The 22,736-nt window shown below is 44.2% G+C and overlaps 1 protein-coding gene across 2 annotated transcripts in view; it reads left to right on the top strand.

Moving 5' to 3' along the window:
- Positions 1-22,736, top strand: part of GMDS (GDP-mannose 4,6-dehydratase) — a 402,164-nt gene that overhangs the window by 292,201 nt on the left and 87,227 nt on the right. For both annotated transcript variants that reach the window (XM_060244260.1, XM_060244261.1), the window contains exon 9: positions 14,041-14,137. In XM_060244260.1, coding sequence (XP_060100243.1) covers positions 14,041-14,137 — 97 coding nt within the window. The remainder of the gene's footprint in view (positions 1-14,040; positions 14,138-22,736) is intronic.

The following is a 22,736-nucleotide window of genomic DNA, read 5'->3' as shown; positions in this document are numbered from 1 at the left end:
CCCAAACTCAGCACATTGCGTTAGTCTAGTCTACAGGTAATGAAGACATAGATCACTGTGACTAGATCAGACTGATGCAGGAGCAGGTGCAGCTGGTGTATCAGCCAGAGATGGGCAAACGCACTTTTAGCCACGGCAGCCACCTGATTTTCTAAGGTGACCATGATGTCAAGCACCTCCCCTAAGCTGTGAACCTGGCTCGTCAATGAGCGTGTGATCCCATCCAAGACAGGGGAGAACTCGTATCTCTGGTTTGCCTTTCTACTAACCCAGAGCACCTCTGTCTTGGCAGGATTAAGCTTCAGCTTGTCCACCCTCATCGAGCCAGTGACTGACTTCAGGCATCAGTTATATTGAAAAATATAACAATTACAAAATGTATATGGTATGCAGTGAGGAGTAATATACTAAGAGCTTTTTCCCACACAGCTTACCGCGGAGCGAAGTCCCTCCTCACCGCGCAGCGTCTGCTCGGATTTCCCACCAACTGCTCCGCGGAAGAAGGAAGTGCCGGGCCTTTTGTGTCGCAAATGGTAAATCGCTAAAACCCAGTTTACGTTAGCGATGCAAAAGCCGCGGATCTTCCTGCTTCTGGTGGGAAATCCGAGCAGAAGCTGCGCGGTGAGGAGGGACTTCGCTCTGTGGTAAGCTGTGTGGGAAAAAGCTCTAAGAGAGGAAAGGAAAGGTCCCCTGTGCAAGCACCAGTTATTTCCAACTCTGGGGTGACATTGCTTTCACGTTTTCATGGCAGACTTTTTTTTTATGGGGTGGTTTGCCATTGCCTTCCCCAGTCATCTACGCTTTCCCCCCAGCAAGCTGGGTATTCATTTTACCAACCTCAGAAGGATGGAAGGCTGAGTCAACCTGGAGCCGGCTACCTGAAAACCCAGCTTCCGCCAAGAATCGAACTCAGGTTGTGAGCAGAGCTTAGGAATGCAGTACTGCAGCTTTAACACTCTGCGCCACGGGGCTCTATACTAAGAGAACAGAACAATAATAACAAGTTATATCTAAAGGAATAAATGCAAAAGTTTTTTAAAAATCATTACGCTAATAGACATAAATTTATAAATAGCATTAATTGTTTCCAAAAGCAAAGAATATTGGTCGTATTTAGCAAGAAATTCAAGGAATGGGAACCATACAGCCACAAAATCAGATTCATTTTGGGTTAGAGACTCTAATTTTGTCCATTATGCAGATTTCAACTACTTTAGACAACCAATTGGAGATAGATGATGAAGTGGCATTTTTTCCAATTTGCAGCTATTTCTAGTCTAGCTGCAGCACAAAGTTTTTCCAGAAGTTCAGAATTGTTGAGGTGGACTGAATTAAATGTCCACATGTTTAAAACAAAATATTCAAATGGAAGTAGGATGTTACAATGAAGGATTTCTTTAATATGGTACTGGACCAGTTTCCAAAAGCATTGTCTAGAAACACATTCCCACCAACAATGGAGTGGGGTGCCTAGGGAGTTACAACCTTTCCAGCAGAGTTTTGAGACAGTAGGAAGTGTGAACATTTATTTGGTGTAGGGTACCATCTTGTGATTGTTTGAATGATTGTGCTTTAATTTTTATATCTGAGGCTTTGAAAGAGTGAGGTTTCCAAACTTCCTTCCAATTATTTCTGGGAAAATCATGTTTCAATTTTTTATGCCAGTTCTTAATAGACGACAGCATGGCATTTAAATAATTAGTGATATTTTATATATAATTGAGATGAATTTTTTGCCTGTTGGATGCGGAAGCTTCCTCGGAATCAGGTGGAAAAGAAAGGTAGCATTGGGTGTCATTCATTTGCAGGTGGCACCACTGCCAAAACCTCATCATGACCTCTCCCCAGCGGCTTACGGTAGGCATTAAATAGCATAGGAGACAGGACTCTTTCTAGCAGAAGCTCCTCTGCACATTAGGCCACGCCCCCCTGATGTAGCCAATCCTCCTGGAACTTACAGTAGGCTCTTTACTTAGAGCTCTCTAAGCTCTTGGAGGATGGACTACATCGGGGGGCGTGGCCTAATATGCAAAGGACCTCCTACTAGAAAAAGAGCCCTTATAAGGGTGAGCCCTGCAGAGACCCAAAAGGCCAAAGGCTGTGGAACAGAGCAGGAATCCTCTAGCACCACCTTCTGAGACTGACCCGCCAGGTAAGACTTGAATCACCGTAATATGGTCTCCCTTAGTCCCAGCACTGAGAGGCAGCTGAGTTCAATACCATGGTTGATGGTTCCAATCAAAATCAGGGCCCCGATCAGCATCGTAGGCAGATTTTTAGAATTAAATTTAGTATTATTGGGATGTGTTTGTGAACTTCTGAGTGCTCATCTGTGTGTAAAAAGGTCTGCCCGGTGTGACGGGGGTTGCGTGTACATGTGTGTACATTTGTTTGTAGTATTTTCCCTCTCTGGTTTTTTTCGCTTTGATTTCAATTACAAAAAGATTGCACTGGTCTGAAATGTAATCGCTTACCAGAAATCTAGTTCAGAGGTAACACTGTCTCATTGTTTTCCTTATCTGAAACAGTGAGGAAAAGGAAATGTTGATTATATGAAGCGTGAGGTGTTTCATCTACAAAACAACAGCATCTTTCATCTCTGAAATCTCATTTAATTTATGGAGGGAAAGGGATATTCATAATTTTTAACACCGTTAGAGCCCAGGAAAATTTTGGAATGATAAGGCTCCAAATTATTCTAATTCAGTTCTTTGCACTGACAGGTAGGCCTTTAAACTACAAATATCCCCCCGCCGCCTGTAACTATTACACTTTCTCCCCCCCCCCTCCTTCTCTTTTCCTTCTGCCTGTTACTAATTAAGTAATACTATGGGGAAACACTTCCCTTCTCTAATCTGAACTCCAGCAGGATAAACCATACAGGCAAACACTTGTCTTGACTAATTTTCTGTCATTAATCTTATTAAAACAGAGGAGGATTATAAGGATCGCCTCAAACCACTGCAGAACTCAAGAGTTCTTTGCAGACTATTGTCTGTGAATAAAGGGGAGGGGGAAGACCCACTCGTGCGATGAAAAGATTTATGAATTCTCTGTTAATATCATTCTGCGTATAGATTTGCAGTGGAAGTATGCATTGCTTTCAAGGGTGGAGATTAACATGCTGAAAGCTCTGCACTGACTACCAATAATGCACCGGATTCGCTTCAAGGTGCTGGTTTTAACCTTTAAAGCCCTATATGGCCGGGGTCCTGCATACCTTAGGGACCACCTTTCCCTGTATATGCCCCAGCGAGCACTTCGGTCCGGGTCTCAAAATCTGTTGACAGTCCCCAGCATCAACTAGAGTCAGGGCCTTTTCTGTGGCTGCACCTAGCTGCACCTAGCTGGTGGGATGAAGTGGGATGCACCTAGCTGCACCTAGCTGGTGGAATGAGGTGCCAGAGGACGTTAGGGCCCTGCGAGAGCTCCCACAGTAAAACGGCATTCTTCCACCTTGCTTTTCCATAAGGACAACTTACAGCAACGGACTGGGCCCATAAACGAGAACTTAACATCATTCTGGACTTCCTACCAGGCTATGGCGATTTGGGGTCCCTTGGAACATCTAATATTGACTATCCAGTTATACTGCTACCATTGAAATTTAATTGCATCATGAATCATTGTACTAGCATCTTTTGTTATATAGTTTTTAACTGATATTTTAATATTGTTTTTATGTTTCATGTATTATCGATGTTTTTATCTTGTTTGGTCATTTTTTGACCCTAACCTGTGAGCCGCCCTGAGCCTGCCTTCAGTGGGGAGGGCAGGATATAAATTAAATAAAATAAACACAAAAAAGCATTGAATGTATGATGATGCCACGCTGGTTTCATTTTTACTTTTCTTGACTGAAATTGATGAAATTGACCCTTCCCCCCCCTCGAGTACTTTTATTTTGTGTAAGCCATTTTGAGCATTTGGTGAAGGGGGGGACCTATTAATATTCTAATGAAGTAAAGTTCTGAAAAGTTCCACAAGAAAGGCTATCTTCAAGAATGTGCAGCATGATCAGGGAGCCAGTTTGGTGTAGTGGTTAAGTACGCAGACTCTTATCTGGGAGAACCGGGTTTGATTCCCCACTCCTCCACTTGCAGCTGCCGGAATGGCCTCTTGCAGGAGTTGTCCTTGAAAGGGCAGCTGCTGTGAGAGCCCTCTCAGCCCCACCCACCTCACAGGGTGTCTGTTATGAGGGGAGAAGATATAGGAGATTGTAAGCCCCTCTAAGTCCCTGATTCAGAGAGAAGGGCAGGGTATCAATCTGCAGTCGTCGTCTTCATCTTTTTCTAGGAGTGCCAGGTTCTCAATGTGGGTGGGGGATCTCCTTTCCTCAACTCCTGTATCCTATCAGCACAACAGCCTTCAGTCACTTAGAGAAGAACATTCCTGTGCAGGAGAGACCCTTTACAATCCATGCAAAGCTTGCTGTCGATTTCAGTGACCCAAGGACAATTTGGGGGCTGGTTTTATGCATACTGCCAAACTGTGGCTTGGCGTTACATGAGCATACTTTAGGCTTATGCTCTTTCCCTTCCTGTTCCCTCCTGTGTCCTGACTTATTCTTTCATAGCAACTGTAATTTGCTATTGTATCCTTATTGGCAAAGTGTGGGTTGTGTTTGCCTCCAAACCAGCACTGGAAACCATGGTTTGAAAGCCAGTTTTTAATTGGAGGGGAAACATAAATTGTGACTGACCAATTGGGTAATGACAGAAAGATTGTGATAGAACAAAGTGGGAGTCTAGTAGCACCTTTAAGACTAACAAGTTTTATTGAGGATGTAAGCTTTCATGTGGTGCTGGAGAAGACTCTTGAGAGTCCCTTGGACTGCAAGAAGATCAAATCAATCAGTCCTAAGGGAAATCAATCCTGACTGTTCCCTGGAAGGTCAGATGCTGAAGCTGAAGCTCAAATACTTTGGCCACCAAATGAGAAGGGAGCATTCACTGGAGAAGACCCTGATGCTGGGAAAGACAGAAGGCAAAAGAAGAAGGGGACGGCAAAAGATGAGATGGCTGGACAGCGTTACTGATGTAACAAAACACGAATTTGAACAGACTTCGGAGGATGGTGGAAGACAGGAGAGACTGGCATGACTTTGTCCATGGGGTCGCAAAGAGTTGGACTCGACTGTTCGACTAAATAACAGCAACAAGCTTTCGTGTGCTAGAAGCACACCTCATCAGACAATGAAATGGGGTACAGTTTATTTTCTGACAAAGTGTGCTTCTAGCACACAAAAGCTTACATCAGGGGTGGGGAACCTCTGTCCCAAGGACCGTATATGGCCCTCAAGGTCACTGGGTGTGGCCCTCGGGGATTGCTGGATAGAAACATAGATTGCCATGTGGCAGCCTCCCTGGGGCCTGGCTGGCCGGCTAGAATTGCTGCAGGGCCTGGAAAAGTTACTGTCACAGTTCAGTTTGCACTTCATTATCCCAGATGGTGCGGCCTAATATGCTAATGAGTGTGTGACCTAATATGCTAACATTAGGGCATGCGGTCTAATATGCTAAGAGTCCCGTGGCACAGAGTGGTAAAGCTGCAGTACTGCAGTCCTAAGCTCTGCTCACGACCTGAGTTTGATCCCCGGCGGAAGCTGGGTTTTCAGGTAGCCGGCTCGAGGTTGACTCCGCCTTCCATCCTTCTGAGGTTGGTAAAATGAGTACCCAGCTTGCTGGGGGGGGGGGAAGTGTAGAGGACTGGGGAAGGCAATGACAAACCACCCTATAAAAAGTCTGCCGTGAAAGCATTGTGAAAGCAACGTCATCCCCGAGTCGGAAACGACTGGTGCTTGCACAGCAGAACTTTCCTTTCCTAATATGCTACTGAGTTCCTGCTGGGCTTTTTCTACAAAAAAGCCCTGGACCTATCCATTTGCCTAGGGCAGTGGACCGGGTGTGTGTGTGTATGTGTCAGATCAGTCTCTCCCCACATGACTTCAAATAGAAAAACACTTATTTGCATTAATTTTGCTGGCCTGGATCATTCTCCCTCGGCAGAGCACTGTTTTTTAAGTTGGTCATTTTTTATGGCCCGCAAATGATCTTATAAACATGCATTTGGCCCTTAGCAGAAAAAAGGTTCCCCACCTCTGGCTTCCATTCTCAATAAAACTTTGTTAGTCTTAAATGTGCTACTAGACCTCAACTTTATTCTATCGCTTCAAACCAACACAGCTGCCCACTTGGATCTATCGAGAAGTATTGCAAGAGATAATTGTTACGCCAGGAGGTAGGGAAACTGAAAAAATACGATATACAACATTCAAGCAAATGTTTTTGTCGTTGAGCGTGTCCTGGCGTATTTTTATTCGAGAGGGCAACAAGGAGGACTCAGACAGAAAAAATAAAAGATGGTAGAAGTATAACATTATTATCATCTTCCATATATGCACAGGTTTCTATGCCGCCTCCTTTGTTCTAATGTCCTTCATTCTACAGAAGAGCATGTATTTTTCTCATCTATGAGTAGGTACAATGATCTGTTCACGGGGGAGGGGGGGGTCATTGCCCCTGGTGAAGCAGCATGCAAACTGGAATGAATGGGAGTCTGATGCTGCTACTATGTGGTATAATCTTATAGGTCATATTAAAAATGTAATGCTATCAGATCTAACTGTAGGGTGGTAGCAGCAGAAATGGCAGTTTCGCCCTCTAACAACATAAAGACCAGGGAGGGGCACTGTATCCATCTGAGAGCACTGAGATCTAGTTCTCAAAATCTTTTAAAAGTCCCTGGACCAAGGGAGGTTAGATTGAAAACAACGAGGGAGCAAGCCTTCTCAACAATGGCTCCCCAATGGTGGAATCAACTACCAGAGGAGGTGCGAGCCCTGCGAGACCTAAATCAGTTTCGCAGGGCTTGCAAAACTGCCCTCTTTCAGCTCGCTTTAAGATGAAACCCGGGAAATGACACCCAGCCATCCTACACATAGTCTGAACTGTAGCACCGAAATGTATGACTTATAATGGTTTAACTGTCTATTTAATTTTAACTTAATTTATGAATGTAATTTTATCTATTTTAATTGTTTTATAGAAATGATTGTATTTTACTGTAATCATGGTGCATACAATGTCTTGTTAGCCGCCCTGAGCCTGCCTTTGGCGGGGGAGGGCGGGATATAAAAATAATTTTATTATTATTATTATTATTATTATTATTATTATTATTATTATTATTATTATTATTATTATTATTATTATCTGTAGGCTTAAGATTGGCAAGATGTTGTCTAGGATGTCTGCAACTGTTCAGTATCAAGAATTCCTCAAATGTTAGAGGTTTCTGAAGAACTGTACATATGAGTACACTGATTCTTGTGTATACAGAAAGATGTTTTTGTGGGCAGGACTTTTTTTGTCGCAGGAGCTCCTTTGCATATTAGGCCACACACCCCTGCTGTAGCCAGTCCTCCTGGAGCTTACAGTAGGCCCTGCACTAAGAGCTCGGTAAGCTCTTGGAGGATTGGCTACATCAGGGGTGTGTGGCCTAATATGCAATGGAGTTCCTGCTACAAAAAAGCAGCCCTTTGTGTTGGTATCTAGTTGAATGTGTGTAATGCCTGTGCTAAGAGAGTCAGTTTGGTATAGGGATTAACAGTGTGGACTCTCATCTGGGAGAACCAGGTTTGATTCCCCACTCCTTCACAAACAGCTGCTGGTGTGATCTTGGGGCAGTCACAGGTTCTCTCAGAGCTGTTCTCTCAAGAGTTGTTCTCCAAGGAGCTCTCTCAGCCCCACGTATTCCGCAGGGTGTCTATTGTGGAGAGAGGAAGGAAAAGGAGATCATAAACTGCTCTAAGTGAAGGGTGGGGTATAAATCCAGTCTGCTTCTCCTCCTCTTCCTGATATTTGTGCCCATTGTTGTGTTTTATTAGCACCAAGTAAGTCATAATTCCATTCAAATATCAAATTAACCTGATTTGAAAATTCACTTTCACAAACACTTATTGTTCACCCATTGACATTTGTCCAGAGTCTGATTATCATCTTGTTGTGTGTTTATGGCTGCTGGGATATTTTAAGAGGAAATATAGGCATACCCTTAATATTATGTGTTTAATCCTCCTTTAGCAGAACAATTTAGCATCTCTAAACATGAAGGCAGAAGCAGGGGATCTGACTTAGTCAGGAGACAAGCAGGCTTATAATTTTTTTTTCAATGAATAAACAAATATCAATAAAGGGAACAAGCTAATGAAATGAGAGGTCTTCTCACAAGAAGGCCCTTCATCTTGATGATCTAGAAGACCAATGTAAGATTTTATGTTGGGCATTAATATTCCATTATGCATCTACCATGCAAGCTCCAGTGGAGTGGCCACCCCGAAGGATAACTGAGGACAAAGTTCAGTAGCCCAACAAATAATTTCCCATATCAATCATACCTGTTTCAATGGGACAAATATCATAATCAGCATCAGCCATGCATACCTGAAGCCAGTTTGCAGAAGAAGTAAAGTTTTATGGGGGGAAAAAACAACTGCGAAATCCACTTTTAAGAATTCTTTGCTTTTGTGATCATCTGTATTTTAAGTCTACCAGGGCAGCAGGCACAGCACACAGAAGTCCTACCTGGAAATACTTTTCAAGCCTAGGCAGTGGTTTGAAAAGAGCAACCTTAAACCATCGTGTTGAAGCCACTCACTTAGAAGCTGCCCCATAGGAATTTATGAGACCAATCCGGAGTAAATGTTTTTAGACCTAAATGTCATTTGACGTGTATTGCTGCATTCGTCTTGCTTTCAACCTGCTTCGTTTCATTTAACTGTTGATGCTGACAATGGCCATGTTTTTCCCCCTCTGCTTTAGACAAGTATATCATAGGCTTCCCATAAACTTTCTGTTTTATCCAGTGTGGCTTTTACCCCTGCCTTTTGAGTAATCTGAGTTTGCATTATCTCTGCCTTAGATCAGGACTCACGCAGAGAGGATCCTTCTGTTCTGTCAACACGCTCGGAGAAGAAAAGTCGACACACCTTAAGAGAAATTCCCCCCCCTCCCCCTCCCCCAAGCAATTGAGATCCTTTCAGGATAGTTAACGGGGTGTGCTCTGTTTTGTGTGAGGATAGCTGCAGAACAAATTATCCTCAGTATGCTTCTCTGTAAAATCCTTGAAAGGAATCTCCATTATTATACCCAAGTAACTCAAACTGACTAACAATTACTTCTGCTTTGGTTACTGAAGACAAAAGATGTCTGTGCCTGTTGAGAGAGACTTTTTCTGCACAGGGCTGGCCACGCTTCCTTTGTTCCTCTGAGTTACAGCCTCCAGCTGATGTTTCCAGCGTTGTTCTCAGGGCCACAGAGTTATCATGAGGTTCACTGTGAGGTTTCAGAGACCTCTGAGCATAAGGGATACTTCCAGGTCAATCAAAAGGTAACTCAGAGCACAATTCTATAGCTGTTAGGTTACACAGCTAAGAGACCCGTGGCGCAGAGTGTTAAAGCTGCCGTCCTAAGCTCTGCTCATGACCTGAGTTCAACCCCCGGCGGAAGCTGGATTTTCAGGTAGCCGGCTCGAGGTTGACTCAGCCTTTCATCCTTCTGTGGTAGGTCAAATGAGTACCCAGCTTGCTAGGAGGAAAGTGTAGATGACTGGGGAAGGCAATGGCAAACCACCCTGTAAAAAGTCTGTGAGAGCAATGTCACCCCAGAGTCGGAAATGACTGGGGCTTGCACAGGGGACCTTTCCTTCCTTCCTAGGTTACACAGGTTTTTTCCTGCTCTTTTCTCACAAAACCATTAAAACAGCAATCGGGGAATAAAATGATACTCAGAGTTGCCTCCGACATAATGTTCTCAGGATTTAAAGGATTGAGAACATGCTGCGGGCTGTGTCCTTCCACTATTCCCTTTGTCCCTGCTTTTCATATATGTGATTTTATCCGTCCCATTTTCTCTTCCTGTTTCTCAGGCCAACTGACCGACCAACAGCCAGGAGGAGAGCATGCTGGCCGCACAATAGTCCTCCTTTAGGCAAAGCTTAAGGCAGGGCAAAATGTCAAATGAGACACAGCTTCCGGAATCTGTGAAACAACTCGTCTGCAGCCATTTCCTATTCACTCCCTGGTGGGAGGTGGGAGGGAGCTCTTCAGGAGTGCAGGGGGAGCGGCCGGCCGTGTCACTGCATGCAGTGTCCCCAACATGATGACATCATGCAGGACTCACGTAGAGAGGATCCTTCTGCTCTGTCAACACGCTCTGAGAAGAAAAGTCGACAAAAACGCTATAGTTACAATGGAGCAAAACCCTATAGTTACAATGCAGTTTTTCCTTAAAAACCTGGACACTGCCACATGGCATCCCCAGCACTTCATCATGATGCTGAGGACATTGCACCGAGGGGAGGGTAGTGGGTGGGTGCAGGACTTCCCCCCCACCAGCCAGCTGGCCAGCAGTGGATTGGAGCCCACCAAATTGGGGGAAACCACATTCCCGCCTGGGGGCTGAGCCGCCTCGGTGGGAAGGGCGGGATATAAATCGAATAAAATGTAAATGAAAAATGTAAAAAAAAATCCTAAGCCAGACAAGCTGTGTGCTGGGAGTTCTGTGTCTGAAGCGCCTAGTGAATTTTTAAAACTCAGTTATTACTTATGTGGTGGCCCAGTTCCCGTTGGGACCACAGGACAAGCACAAGGAAGGTTTAAAACATCACACCATTTCAATTGCCTAAAAACAGCTACAGTGCCAGGGGAAGCCTTCAACACTTCCTTGCCTTGTGGAAATGGAGAAATGACTTGGATGGTGGACATAATGGCTCAGGAGTGCCCTGTCCCCTCCCAGAGAGCCTGGAATGCCCCTTGATTTATTGAAGAGCTTGGAACAATGAAATAGTTGAAGAAGCAGTTCATGGTACATCTGCAATCCCACATGAGTGCTGCACACATGCAGGCCTGCAGAGGGGGGGGTGTTTTTTTTTCTTTGAAGCTCAAAAACTGTTGGTGCTTCCCCCCCACCACACACACACACACACACACTGTCTTTCACAGCAAGATATAGAGGGGACAGAGCACCTTTCTCTCATTTGTCTCACTGCCACCTCTGAGAAAGGTTCCTTTATTGCTGCATTTCCAGTTAACAACTTAGCACAGCCGACTGCCTCCTTAGAGCCAAATGCCCAGAATATGGCACAAAAAAAAGCACTCTTCAAAACGTGCAGGTCCCGTGGGTCAAAAATCCCCCAAACTGATGACCATGACTAGACATGGGCTCGGAACGTGAAAATGGTGGTTTGTGTAGTCACTTCTACTGGAGGTTTGTTTGATTTGGTTTGGGAGGTGTGAAGCTCACCTGGAGTCTTCAGCAGGCTCTCCTCCGCCTGCCCTCCGAGTTTGGCAAGGATTGGTTTTGGAATGTCCAAGTTATAGCCTCCCAAAGCAGGTGCCCCCAGGAAAGCTGAGCTTCAACTCTCATGATGAAAACCCAACCACGTATCACAATTAATGCATGAATCTGGTTGATTTGTGGTTCATTCCGAACTGGTTTGTTTGCTTGCAGCATGCTTGAACTGGAAAACGAACCCTTTTCCTTGGTGCTTTGTTTGATTCGTATTTGTGGTTCGTTTTCCCAGACAGCCTGACGCCAATTCAATCAATTCCTAGCTAATGCTGGGGATGGACTTCTGGGAGCCCTAGAAACACCCATAGCAGTTGTCCATAGCTTGATTTACAGTTTCTTTTTTTCTTTTTTAATTAAACTTTTTTAAAAATCAGATGTGTTAGTATAGGTTTTTGTCTGGAGGGAGGGGGAATTTAAAGGGTTAAGAGTTTGTGAATATTTGACTGTGTTTGTTGTATATCATTTTTTTTTGTTTTTTGCTTGATTGACAGCTTTGAGAGCCAATCACAGAGTTCTCATTCTGCTCTATGGAAGCAGATACCCTGATTCTGCCGCCCTCACTTTGCACTGCAGCACAAAGGCATAAAAGTTAGTTCGTGCTCACGTCTTACCATGACAAATGTATCCTGTGCCTTGGCAAAGAGCACAGCATCTCACACTGCTGCATTTGTCACCAGTTAATTCCAGAAGCTAGACACAATAGAACTTCCTGCCTAAAAGCAGCACACTGGGAAAAGGCTTTGTCTGGCACTGTTCACAAGAAAGATCCAAATGTCCAAATGCCTTCTGTTGCCAATAGATGGATCTAAGCTTCCTTGTTTCCTATAGCTCTGAGACCAAACCTGACCGCACTGGTTTCAACGCACACTGCCCAGCCTTCCTGAAGATCCCCTTCCCCAAGCCTTACTGTATGTGCCCTGGTCTGCAGAGGTGAGATGGGTGGCAACCAGAGACTGGCTTTTTCAGTGGTGGCACCTTCCCTTTGCAATTAACTCCCTCTTGAGGTTCACCTGTGAAATCTTACGAAATACCCAATAGCCTGAAACATAAGAACTAAAGTCTGAGTTACCTCAGAAATTTTACTCCTCATTTCACCTGACCTTAATTTGGAATTTCAGAAAGCCTTGAGTGCCATTTCAGTTAAAGGGGACTTTTGACTCTTCCGCCATTTCCTAGGCTGAGCCAGCAGCAAAATATCATACTGTGCCAGGGTGGGACAGTCAGAGTTCTTCAGGAAAAAAGAAAACAGATAACTTGAGTGACCCCGTCACAAAGGGAAAGAAAAATGGAGGGAGGGAGGTGGATGGATGCATCATAGAGATCTATGAATTATGGGAATTTTAATACAGAAAATACCTAAAACATATTATTTAAAATACTCTAGAAATTGTTTTTAAACAAGCTACGTGTTCTGCAAGCAAGCAGAATCTACCCCGTTCTCTTTAACAGTGACCTAGCTGTGGACCTGTGTGGCATATGGTTGAGGGTGAGAATGTTTGATGTTCCAAAAAAAAAGTGCTCCGTGAGACAAAATCTGCATAGGGCCATCCGTGTTTAAGCCTCAGAGAGGGGGTTTCAGCCTTGTGGAAACATATGCACACCATTTGCTCGTTCTGGTTGTAATTCACCCCATGAACATGAGGTCTACTCACCTCCTTTGTTCCATTTCAGTATTTTTAAAAAGGAGAGGCTATAAGCAAGAGTGATTGCGTGAATAGAACATATGCTAGTCCACAACGCAAGAGTCAAATTCTCCCTCTTTTGCAAAATCCAGCATGTGGCTTCTAGGAAGTATTTACATAATAATGTAAGGACTGTACTAAAAAAAAAATCAGAAAGCTTGTTTAAAAATAGCTTTTTTCTTTCATCGTACTTTGACTAACAGCAATATAGATATAAAATAGTAGGCCGTAATGAGATCCCTGGCTTTTATTCAGGTTTTCCAAGTGATTACTTGAGTGTTCTTGTTTCAGCAGATCAGAAGGCAGCTTGGAGATTCCCTGTAAATGTGGGATTTGTCAGGGCTGGGGGCGAAAAACCCCAAAACTAGCTTGAAAAAGCATTAAGTGACAAACTTATTGACTTTATATAAAATTATAATTAAAATGTTACAGCCACGGCCCTGGAGAAAACTTAGGTGTAATATATATCCAGCTGCAAATTACTGATTTTGAAGATTACTTTTTTCTCTCTGTGAGCATGCTACATTGTTTAATAATTCAGTTTCCTGTTGTCTTTAATATTCTTGTTAATTCAAAACACAAATTCCAGCGCAAGTGTCGTGATAACCTGTAAGGACAAGAAAAGCAGAATCTTGTGGCATAAAGGCTCATACACCACGCTGCGTAGACATACTTTTTTTTTTCAGATTGTGTACATACATGTGAATTTTATACACACAGAGACAGAAATGTGGATGTCAACTGCAGATGACATTTCCTGCACCTCCAGCTTGCAGAAAGCTTCTCCCGCACCTCAACCACAGGATCAAACACAGTGTGTGCTCTTTAAAAATCATTGTGCCTGATGTCTGGTCAACCGTCTGCCTTTGTCCCAGTGGCTGATGGATTCCCATTGCCCCACAGAGAGACTTGACACCAGCCTCGTTTAAGAGCCAGCTGGCCAAATGCTCCTGCCATCAGAGTAGTGAAGTCATTTTGGAGTGATCTAATATTCGTCCTCTTTACAGGTGGGAAGGCAAGAACGAGAACGAAATTGGTCGATGCAAAGAAACGGAGAAGATCCACGTGACGGTTAATCTCAAATACTACAGGCCAACCGAAGTGGTAAGCAAAGGCAGTCTTTCAGCTTTACCCACTGGTGATCCAGTCATTCGGTCACCAAATTGCTGTGTTTGGACAGCTGCTCGCAAGAAGGCTCTAATTGCATTCTCACTGCCAACCATCACTCTGTCTATACATCACCACGGCTCCTTCTCCCCCCCCCCCACCTCCCCTTTCTAATTCCGTTCACTTGTCTGAAGAAGATGACCAAGAGTAAATGTCGGAAACTGGGATAACTGAACATAAAATATATTCTTATATACATATTAAATATATAGCCTATATTTTGAGCAGATCAAAAATAGGCTTAGACTGGAGTAACTGTCCTTAGGATTGCACTGTAAGTCTCCAAACTGGTGTTGGAGAATAAATACTTGCCACAATCCATTTGAAAAAAAATAGAATAATAGTTTTATAATGGCGATGGTATAGTATAAAACTTCTGTTTTCGAGCTGTCTATTTGAAAATGCCTAATAATTCATATTTCCATAGTTAGCAATATGCTGCTATAATAACTATACAACACAACCAAGAAGGGAACCGAGTGTTCCAAAATACAGTACAACGCTGTGTATTTTTATTTTCATCAGTTTTCTCCTAAGAGAAAGTTAACAGAAAGTGACTGGTAATCCATATTTAATTCAAAATAGTCCTTTTCATTCATTGACAGAAAATACATGCTTATCGTTTGACCAGTTTACTGTTTATCCGATTTTGTAAATTTGGGAAGAGGTTAAAATCTGGCAGGCAGTATTTTAAAAGAGCACAGCTGTTTCTATGGCTGTACCTCAAAGAGAACAAAAGGCGCCTGGTACTCGTGATCCGGATTCATTATAAGCATTTCTATTGGAGATGATCAGATATTTCTATTTCTGCTGGAGATGATTAGATGAATATGATCCCTTCCTTCTGTTTGGATTGATAAATGAAGCAGTTATATAACAAAGAAAGATCCCATTACCTCGAATACAGTCACTGACGGCAACTGGATACCGACAGCACTGTTATGCGTTTAGTAGCCTTTTGCATTTGCTAGGGAAAAGATGCAGAGCGTGGTTCTGGCAGGTTGCACAACCTCTCCTTGTACCTGTATAAGCAGTGAGCCGGTTTGGTGTAGTGGTTAAGTGTGTGGACTCTTATCTGGGAGAACCGGGTTTGATTCCCCACTCCTCCACTTGCACCTGCTGGAATGCCATAGCTCTGGCAGAGGTTGTCCTTGAAAGGGCAGCTGCTGTGAGAGCCCTCTCCAGCCCCACCCACCTCACAGGGTGACTGTTGTGGGGGAGGAAGGTAAAGGAGATGGTGAGCCGCTCTGAGACTCTTCAGAGTGGAGGGCAGGATATAAATCCAATATCTTCTTTACATGTACGGATACAAAGCAAGAATACTTGGGTTTCACGAACATGTGGTTATCGACTGCTTTTCCACTGTGCTGCTTTCACTGGCATTTAGAAACAAGATTTTCAAGATTATTGTGTGGAAAAGCTGAGCCTGCTCCGGCGGGGAGGGCAGGATACAAATAAAAATTGTTGTTGTTGTAGTTGTTGACTGGTGAGAAGAGTTTCTCTTCTCATGAGTTTTTGTTTAGTTTGTCATGGTTTCTAGCTCTTCCTCTGAGCTCTTCTGGAGGGAAAAAAAAGCAGTTTATGTGAGTATGCTCACAGGGAATTGCTTTAGTGTGAGCAGTGCTATTTATCACATCTATTACAGCAGTGGTCCCCAACCTTGTTGGCACCTGGGGCCAGTTTCATGGAAGACAATTTTTCCACGGACCAGTGGGGGTGGGGTAGCACTGCGTTTGTTGCCACCCCAGGCTGCTCCCTTGCCTGCACCCTGTCCCTGCTCCCCATGGGGATCTTTAAATGGGGAGTGGAGACTGGGCTGTTTCTGCCACCTCCCCGCTAGGTGGCCGGGCGACAGAAGGCCAATCTACCTCCCCCTTCCATTTGAAGGCCCCCTCCAATCAGCTGATCAGTGGGGCCTATAAATAAGGGGTAGGCTAAGGTCACGGCAGCACTGCCTCTTCTGCCAGCCTAGGACCCAAGCAGATGAAAGAGGTGGTGTGGCCTTGCTCTGCAGCCCGGTTGCTAGCAAGCCACGGACTAGTACCAGTCCATGATTGGGGACCCTTGTATTACAGGACCCTTTCCTTTAGGAGCAAAGAGGGAGATCAGATATTTCTGAACTGCATCAGTGGTGAGACAAGCTGTCCTATAGTTCTTTGGAAACTCAAGACATGCATGACTAATGCACCATGTGATAGGTTGAGCTGCCTTTGAAGGTGGAGATTATAATTTAGAGGCTCCCAGGAAACCATTACAGAAATAGCATGGAGTCTGCGGAACTCCCAGTTAGTTCTCTTCCGGGAACTATTAACAGTTCTGATTGTAATCCATAGAGTCCAGAGCTGTATTGGATCTATTATAATCAGAGTAGGATTGCCAGGTCTGGATTGAGAAATACCTGGAGATTTAGGGGTGGAGCCTGGCGAGGGGAGGGTTTGGGGATGGGAAGGACCTCAGCAAGGTATAATACCATAGAGTCCACCCTCCATAGCAGCCATTTTCTCCAAGGGAATTTATCTTGGTCATCTGGAGATCAACTACGAGTTGTCAGATGGTGGGAACAAAACAAATAAAAAAAAACCTTGGGGAGGTCATTACTTCATTTTTATGACTTATTTCTAGGCTTTCCAAAGCTGGTTGGCTGCTTCTGAAAACAGAAAGCTGGGCAGTAATTATCTGCTCCCGGAGAGGCTATTCTTGGGTTCTTGGCAAGTTAGTGTCATAATATCTACTATAAGCTCAAAGTAGATCTGTCAATTAAGGGCTGCATTTCTGTATAGTTTGAGGATTTTGTCTGAAGCCTTATAAAATGTCCTACGTCTGTAAAATAGAACAAATTAAAAATGAAGTGCTGGAAATCATTTGTTTGGAAAGGCTGGGATCATTTTGCTAACTTATGAGACATCAGAAAACGGATTGTTTTTCTCTTTCATTTTGATCTCTTTCTTGGGGCTTACACTGTTGGCTTGCACTGCTAAGTGGCCAAAGAACTGTGACAGTGTACGAGCTGGGAAAAACATCTTTCAATAAAACTAGGACTTGGGATTTGGTGGTGGGGAGGGTTGCCAATCCCGGATTGCGGGAGGTGGGATTTCTGGAGGGTGGTATGTGCAGGGAGAATGGTGTTTGGAGAGGGTCTTGAAGTTTTGTAAATTGTTATATTGTTGCTCTATTATATTGTCTTGTTTTTAAGCTGAATTGTTGTTTTAAAATGTTCTTAGCCACCCTGAGCCCGGAAGGGGAGGGCAGGATACAAATCTGATTAAATAAATAAATAAAACAGGGAGCTCAGTGAGGACCACGATGTTCAAGTTTTCTAATTATCACTCGTATTGGGCTTCCGCCACCATGGCTGATCGCTGACCAAGCCCAGGAACCTAGGGGTTCAGTGCTCCTGTAATCTTAACTGCAGAAGTAATAAGTTTACCAGCTGAATTTCTGTGTATTCAACACAGAAACTCTATTGGGGGGGGGGGATCAGCAATCCTGCATCTAGATGCCAGAGAATCAGATACTATGGTCTCTTGTAGCTATAAATGAAGGAAAAAGGAAAGGTCCCCTGTGCAAGCACCAGTCGTTTTCGACTCTGGGGTGATGTTGCTTTCACAACATAAGAGCATAAGAGAAGCCATGTTGGATCAGGCCAATGGCCCATCCAGTCCAACACTCTGTGTCACACAGTGGCCAAAACAAATATATATATAGACACACACACACACACACACACACACACACTGTGGCTAAAAGCCACTGATGGACCTCTGCTCCATATTTTTATCTAACCTGCTCTTGAAGCTGGCTATGCTTGTAGTCGCCGCCACCTCCTGTGGCAGTGAATTCCACATGTTAATCACCCTTTGGGTGAAGAAGTACCTCCTTTTATCCGTTCTAACCCAACTGCTCAGCAATTTCATGGAATGCCCAGTTCTTGTATTATGAGAAAGGGAGAAAAGTACTTCTTTTTCTACCTTCTCCATCCCATGCATAATCTTGTAAACTTCTATCATGTCACCCCGCAGTCGATGTTTCTCCAAGCTAAAGAGCCCCAAGCATTTTAACCTTTCTTCATAGGGAAAGTGTTCCAAACCTTTAATCATTCTAGTTGCCCTTTTCTGCACTTTTTCCAATGCTATAATATCCTTTTTGAGGTGCGGTGACCAGAATTGCCACAGTATTCCAAATGAGACCGCACCATCAATTTATACAGGGGCATTATGATACTGGCTGATTTGTTTTCAATTCCCTTCCTAATAATATCCAGCATGGCATTGGCCTTTTTTATTGCAATCGCACACTGTCTTGACATTTTCAGTGAGTTATCTACCACGACCCCAAGATCTCTCTCTTGGTCAGTCTCTGCCAGTTCACACCCCATCAACTTGTATTTGTAGCTGGGATTCTTGGCCCCAATGTGCATTACTTTGCACTTGGCCACATTGAACCTCATCTGCCACGTTGACGCCCACTCACCCAGCCTCAACAGATCCCTTTGGAGTTCCTCACAATCCTCTCTGATTCTCACCACCCTGAACAATTTAGTGTCATCTGCAGACTTGGCCACTTCACTGCTTACTCTCAACTCCAAATCATTTATGAACAAGTTAAAGAGCATGGGACCCAGTACTGAGCCCTGCGGCACTCCACTGCTTACCGTCCTCCACTGCGAAGACTGCCCGTTTATACTCACTCTCTGCTTCCTATTAATTAGCCAGTTTTTGATCCACAAGAGGACCTGTCCTTTTACTCCATGACTCTCGAGCTTACTAAGGAGCCTTTGATGAGGAACTTTATTAAAAGCTTTCTGGAAGTCAAGGTAAACAATATCTATCGGGTCTCCTTTGTCCACGTTTTCACGGCAGACTTTTTACGGGGTGGTTTGCCATTGCCTTCCCCAGTCATCTACACTTTTCCCCCAGCAACCTGGGTACTCATTTTACCAACCTCAGAAGGATGGACGGCTGAGTCAACCTGGAGCCGGCTACCTGAAAACCCAGCTTCCGCTGGGGATTGAACTCAGGTTGTGAGCAGAGCTTAGGACTGCAATACTGCAGCTTTAACACTCTGCACCACGGGGCTCTCTAAATGAATCTCTCTCCTAAATGAAGAGAGGAGCAAAAAGCTACACCTATTGATTTTCTACCTCAGATCCCACTCTTAGAGGCACTACTTTTCCTACCTTCAAACTTGTCAGGAATTCTGTAATTTTGTGCATACTCTATAATGTTAAATGAACAAAGCTCTCCATCCTAAAGAGGAGAGAAATGCATAGAAATGGGGGAGGGGGAGGCCAGAGATATATAAATTTCTCATTTCAGGTTCTTTTTTGAACACCATCACATATGCAGGCAGAATGGGCAAGCTGCTCTCTGTAATTCCTTATCCTATTTCTTTACAATGGCTGCCCCACCTCCTCCAGAAGCACATTCAATTCAGAACCAGAGGGGTCATGTCAGTATAACTTCATAGCACCCAGCCTCTGGGAAGTCCGTCTGGTCTTTTCCAGGGAAGCTTGCATCCCCACCTGAAGACTGGCATCCTTAGTTGTGGGTGAACATTTTACACATTTAACTGGAAGACTATGGACTGTGCTGCTGTGCAGTAGATGCTGTCTGTTGCCAGTGCTGGCCCGAGGGCGCATAGCGCCCCAGGCAGACTTCCTGCTTGCCACACCCCCCCCGCCTCCTGCCACTGCCCGCCTTCCCTCCCTCCCCAGCGCTGCAATGCTCGAAACCAGAAGTGAGGGGGAGTGAAGCCTTCTCCCACGTGTGCTTCAAAGCATTAGATGGTGTGCCGGCTGCATTGAAACCAGTAGGGCCCAGCCAGAGCACGACACGCTCTGATGGGGGTTGGGATGGAGCGTGGCACTGCATTGCATCCCCCAGGAAGGCAGGCAGCAGCGGGGGGAGACAGGCAGACAAACTAGGCAGTTGTTGTGGGCACCGGGAGGGGTGGGAGCCCAATTTGGCGTCTCCTCCTCCTGGCACCTTAGGCGACCACCTAGTTTGCCTAGTGGGCAGGCCAGCCCTGTCTGTTGCTATTATCCTCTAATGTAATTTCTGCATTTAATATGCCATGCTAATGCTTTTTCTTTGCTTCAGCGCTTTGTTCTGGATTTCTTAGTTTTAATTTCTGCATCCAAATTATTGGATCCTACTGACTGCATTTACTTACACTGTGCAGTCCACCCTGAGTCCCAATGAGAAAGGTGAACTATAAATAAAAAAAATGCTGCCCACTATGACCCATCGAGAAATAGTTTTTGTAAGACTTTTGTGCACACCGTGCTCTTCCCTGTTCAGTGTCCTTGACGTAAACTGCTGGAAAGAGACTATTCTTTGGTCTCTTGGTGAAAACTGTACTCTCCATTACTATCCTGCCAGCGCTTTCCACACTATCCTGTCTCTTCTGAGGAAATGGGTAATCCTAGTAACTTCAAATGAAAATTCCACAGAGGAGCTGAGAACCCTGCCAGTATTATCCTCTTGATCCTCTGTCTCCTCACAGATGTGTTTTGCTATGCTCCAAAACATTCTGGGCTTTAACAGGGCTAGCATAAAATTGATTTTGTGTCACCTTCCTTGCAGACAGGCCACGAGTCAAATAATAAAACAGCGAGCCACCAAGACGTGGCAGAGGGTTTTAACATCTCTTATGAAAAAATCATTAGCGATGAACGGTCTGGTGAGAAATTCATGCTGTGAAGGAGGTGCGGCGGATGCCTACCTGAAGCAGAGGTCTGCTGTCTAAATGTCTGCTCCCCTCATGAGCGAAGCATAGTGTCAGATTTCCCAGTAGCCAATTAAAATCATGGCTCAATTATCTAATCCAAATGTTAACTCTGATTTGTACTAGTTATCAAAGTGACTGAGAAGGTCCCCCGAGACCTTTAAGGCCAGCATTTTACAGAATTGCTGATTCTGGCCAGCACACAGTGACCTTTTGTGTGGGGTTTTTTTTTTTTTTTTAAGTTACAAGCGTTTGATATGCAAAATTAGGGCTGTGGCTTTCATTCTGTTTAACTATTCATCTCTGTTTCGCTTCTGTGCTGAAATGCTTACCAGCTTAAGGAAGCAGCTCCTGAACCAAAAAGTGAATTTAAAATGTAACGTTTTCAGATTAAATGGTCTATATCTGCTTTTTTTTTTTTGATGAGGGTTTTGCTTGCAGATGGTTCCCTTTAATGACCCCCAAAATTATGCATTTTCAGTCCCTCCATCTCAACGCCATTCCCTTGTGACCATCAATCCATAAGTAGTACAAATGGAAGTTGTTATTCTTTAAAAAAAAATGGCTTCTAAGAATTTGATGAATCTTTGTGGTTAATATGCCCTGACCTGGATGGCCCAGGCTAGCCTGATCTCACTAGATCACAGAAGCTAAGTACGGTCGGCTATGATTATTACTTGGATGGGAGACCACCAAGGAAGACAGGGCCTGCTACACGGAGGCAGGCAACGGCAAACCCCCTTCTGTTCATCTCTTGCCTTGAAAACGCTATGGAGTCACCATAAGTCAACACCTTCCACCATCACCGTAGTTAATATCTCACCACTCGGAAGAAATAATAGTACAGTCATCCTGTACTATTAAAAAAAGAGAGACTGGATGATTCGATTTTAATGGAGGAAATTATTATCCGTTTTCTTGGATTTGTATTCAACTGCTCCCATGTAATGTTTATGTCGCATTTGTCGTTGTGTGGTATTCTATTACACGGTGGTGACTGCATGAAGAAGTAGCTCTTTTGAGTCCGGTACTATGCCTCAACATAGCGAAGGAAGCTAGAGCTGATTTCTGTAGCAGATGAGCACTAAGATACTAGTTTTGTGAAGAGATCTGAAAGACGAGAGACAGGTTCTGGGAGGGAGCTGCGAATGGGGCAGCAAAGTAAAACAGCAGAGACATTTAGGTTGCTAAAAGGTGGTAGGCCTTGAGGAATGGGCATGGACTGAAGTATTTCTTGACATGAAGGCAGAGAGCTAAGAGGTAGCAAAAACCCAGAAGGCTTTGAAAGTAAGTTGTGCTAGATCTGAGAGTAGGCAGGAAACCAGAGCAGGGATTTAAGAATGACCATCCCATTGTTTGAGGGTGCGATCAGGCTGGAAGTCTGGTGCAATTTGGACACCACATTAATTACTCCATCTCATTTTGTGATGGAGATTTTTTTTTATTAGACTTCCACCCTGATCCAGCCTCACCATGCGCTTCTTGTGACCGCTCAGATTAGTGCTGTGCATTGAGATTAGTGTTGCACTTCAGTCATGGACTGTGTGGTCTGGTCTTCTTCTTTTCTAAAACAACATTGACTTTTTAAAAAAAAACATTACTTGGGTGTGCATGAGTGCCCATATGCCCATGGGAAAACTGTTCATACTTCTGAACCAGTCTGAGTGCGCACCAGGGAAGTTCAGACATCTGAACACATGGGATAAATGTATGGACATCCTTAGCACTGAACTTTCTCCAGTGGCTGTTCACATCTGACTCATCATACGATGAGGTGAGTGAGACTGGGGAATGGGTGCCAGACATGGCT

The sequence above is a fragment of the Heteronotia binoei genome, chromosome 7 (genome assembly GCF_032191835.1).
Source record: "Heteronotia binoei isolate CCM8104 ecotype False Entrance Well chromosome 7, APGP_CSIRO_Hbin_v1, whole genome shotgun sequence".
NCBI lineage: Eukaryota > Metazoa > Chordata > Lepidosauria > Squamata > Gekkonidae > Heteronotia > Heteronotia binoei.
The sequence above is the reverse complement of the archived record's forward strand: the minus strand, read 5'-3'. Positions and strand labels throughout refer to the sequence as shown.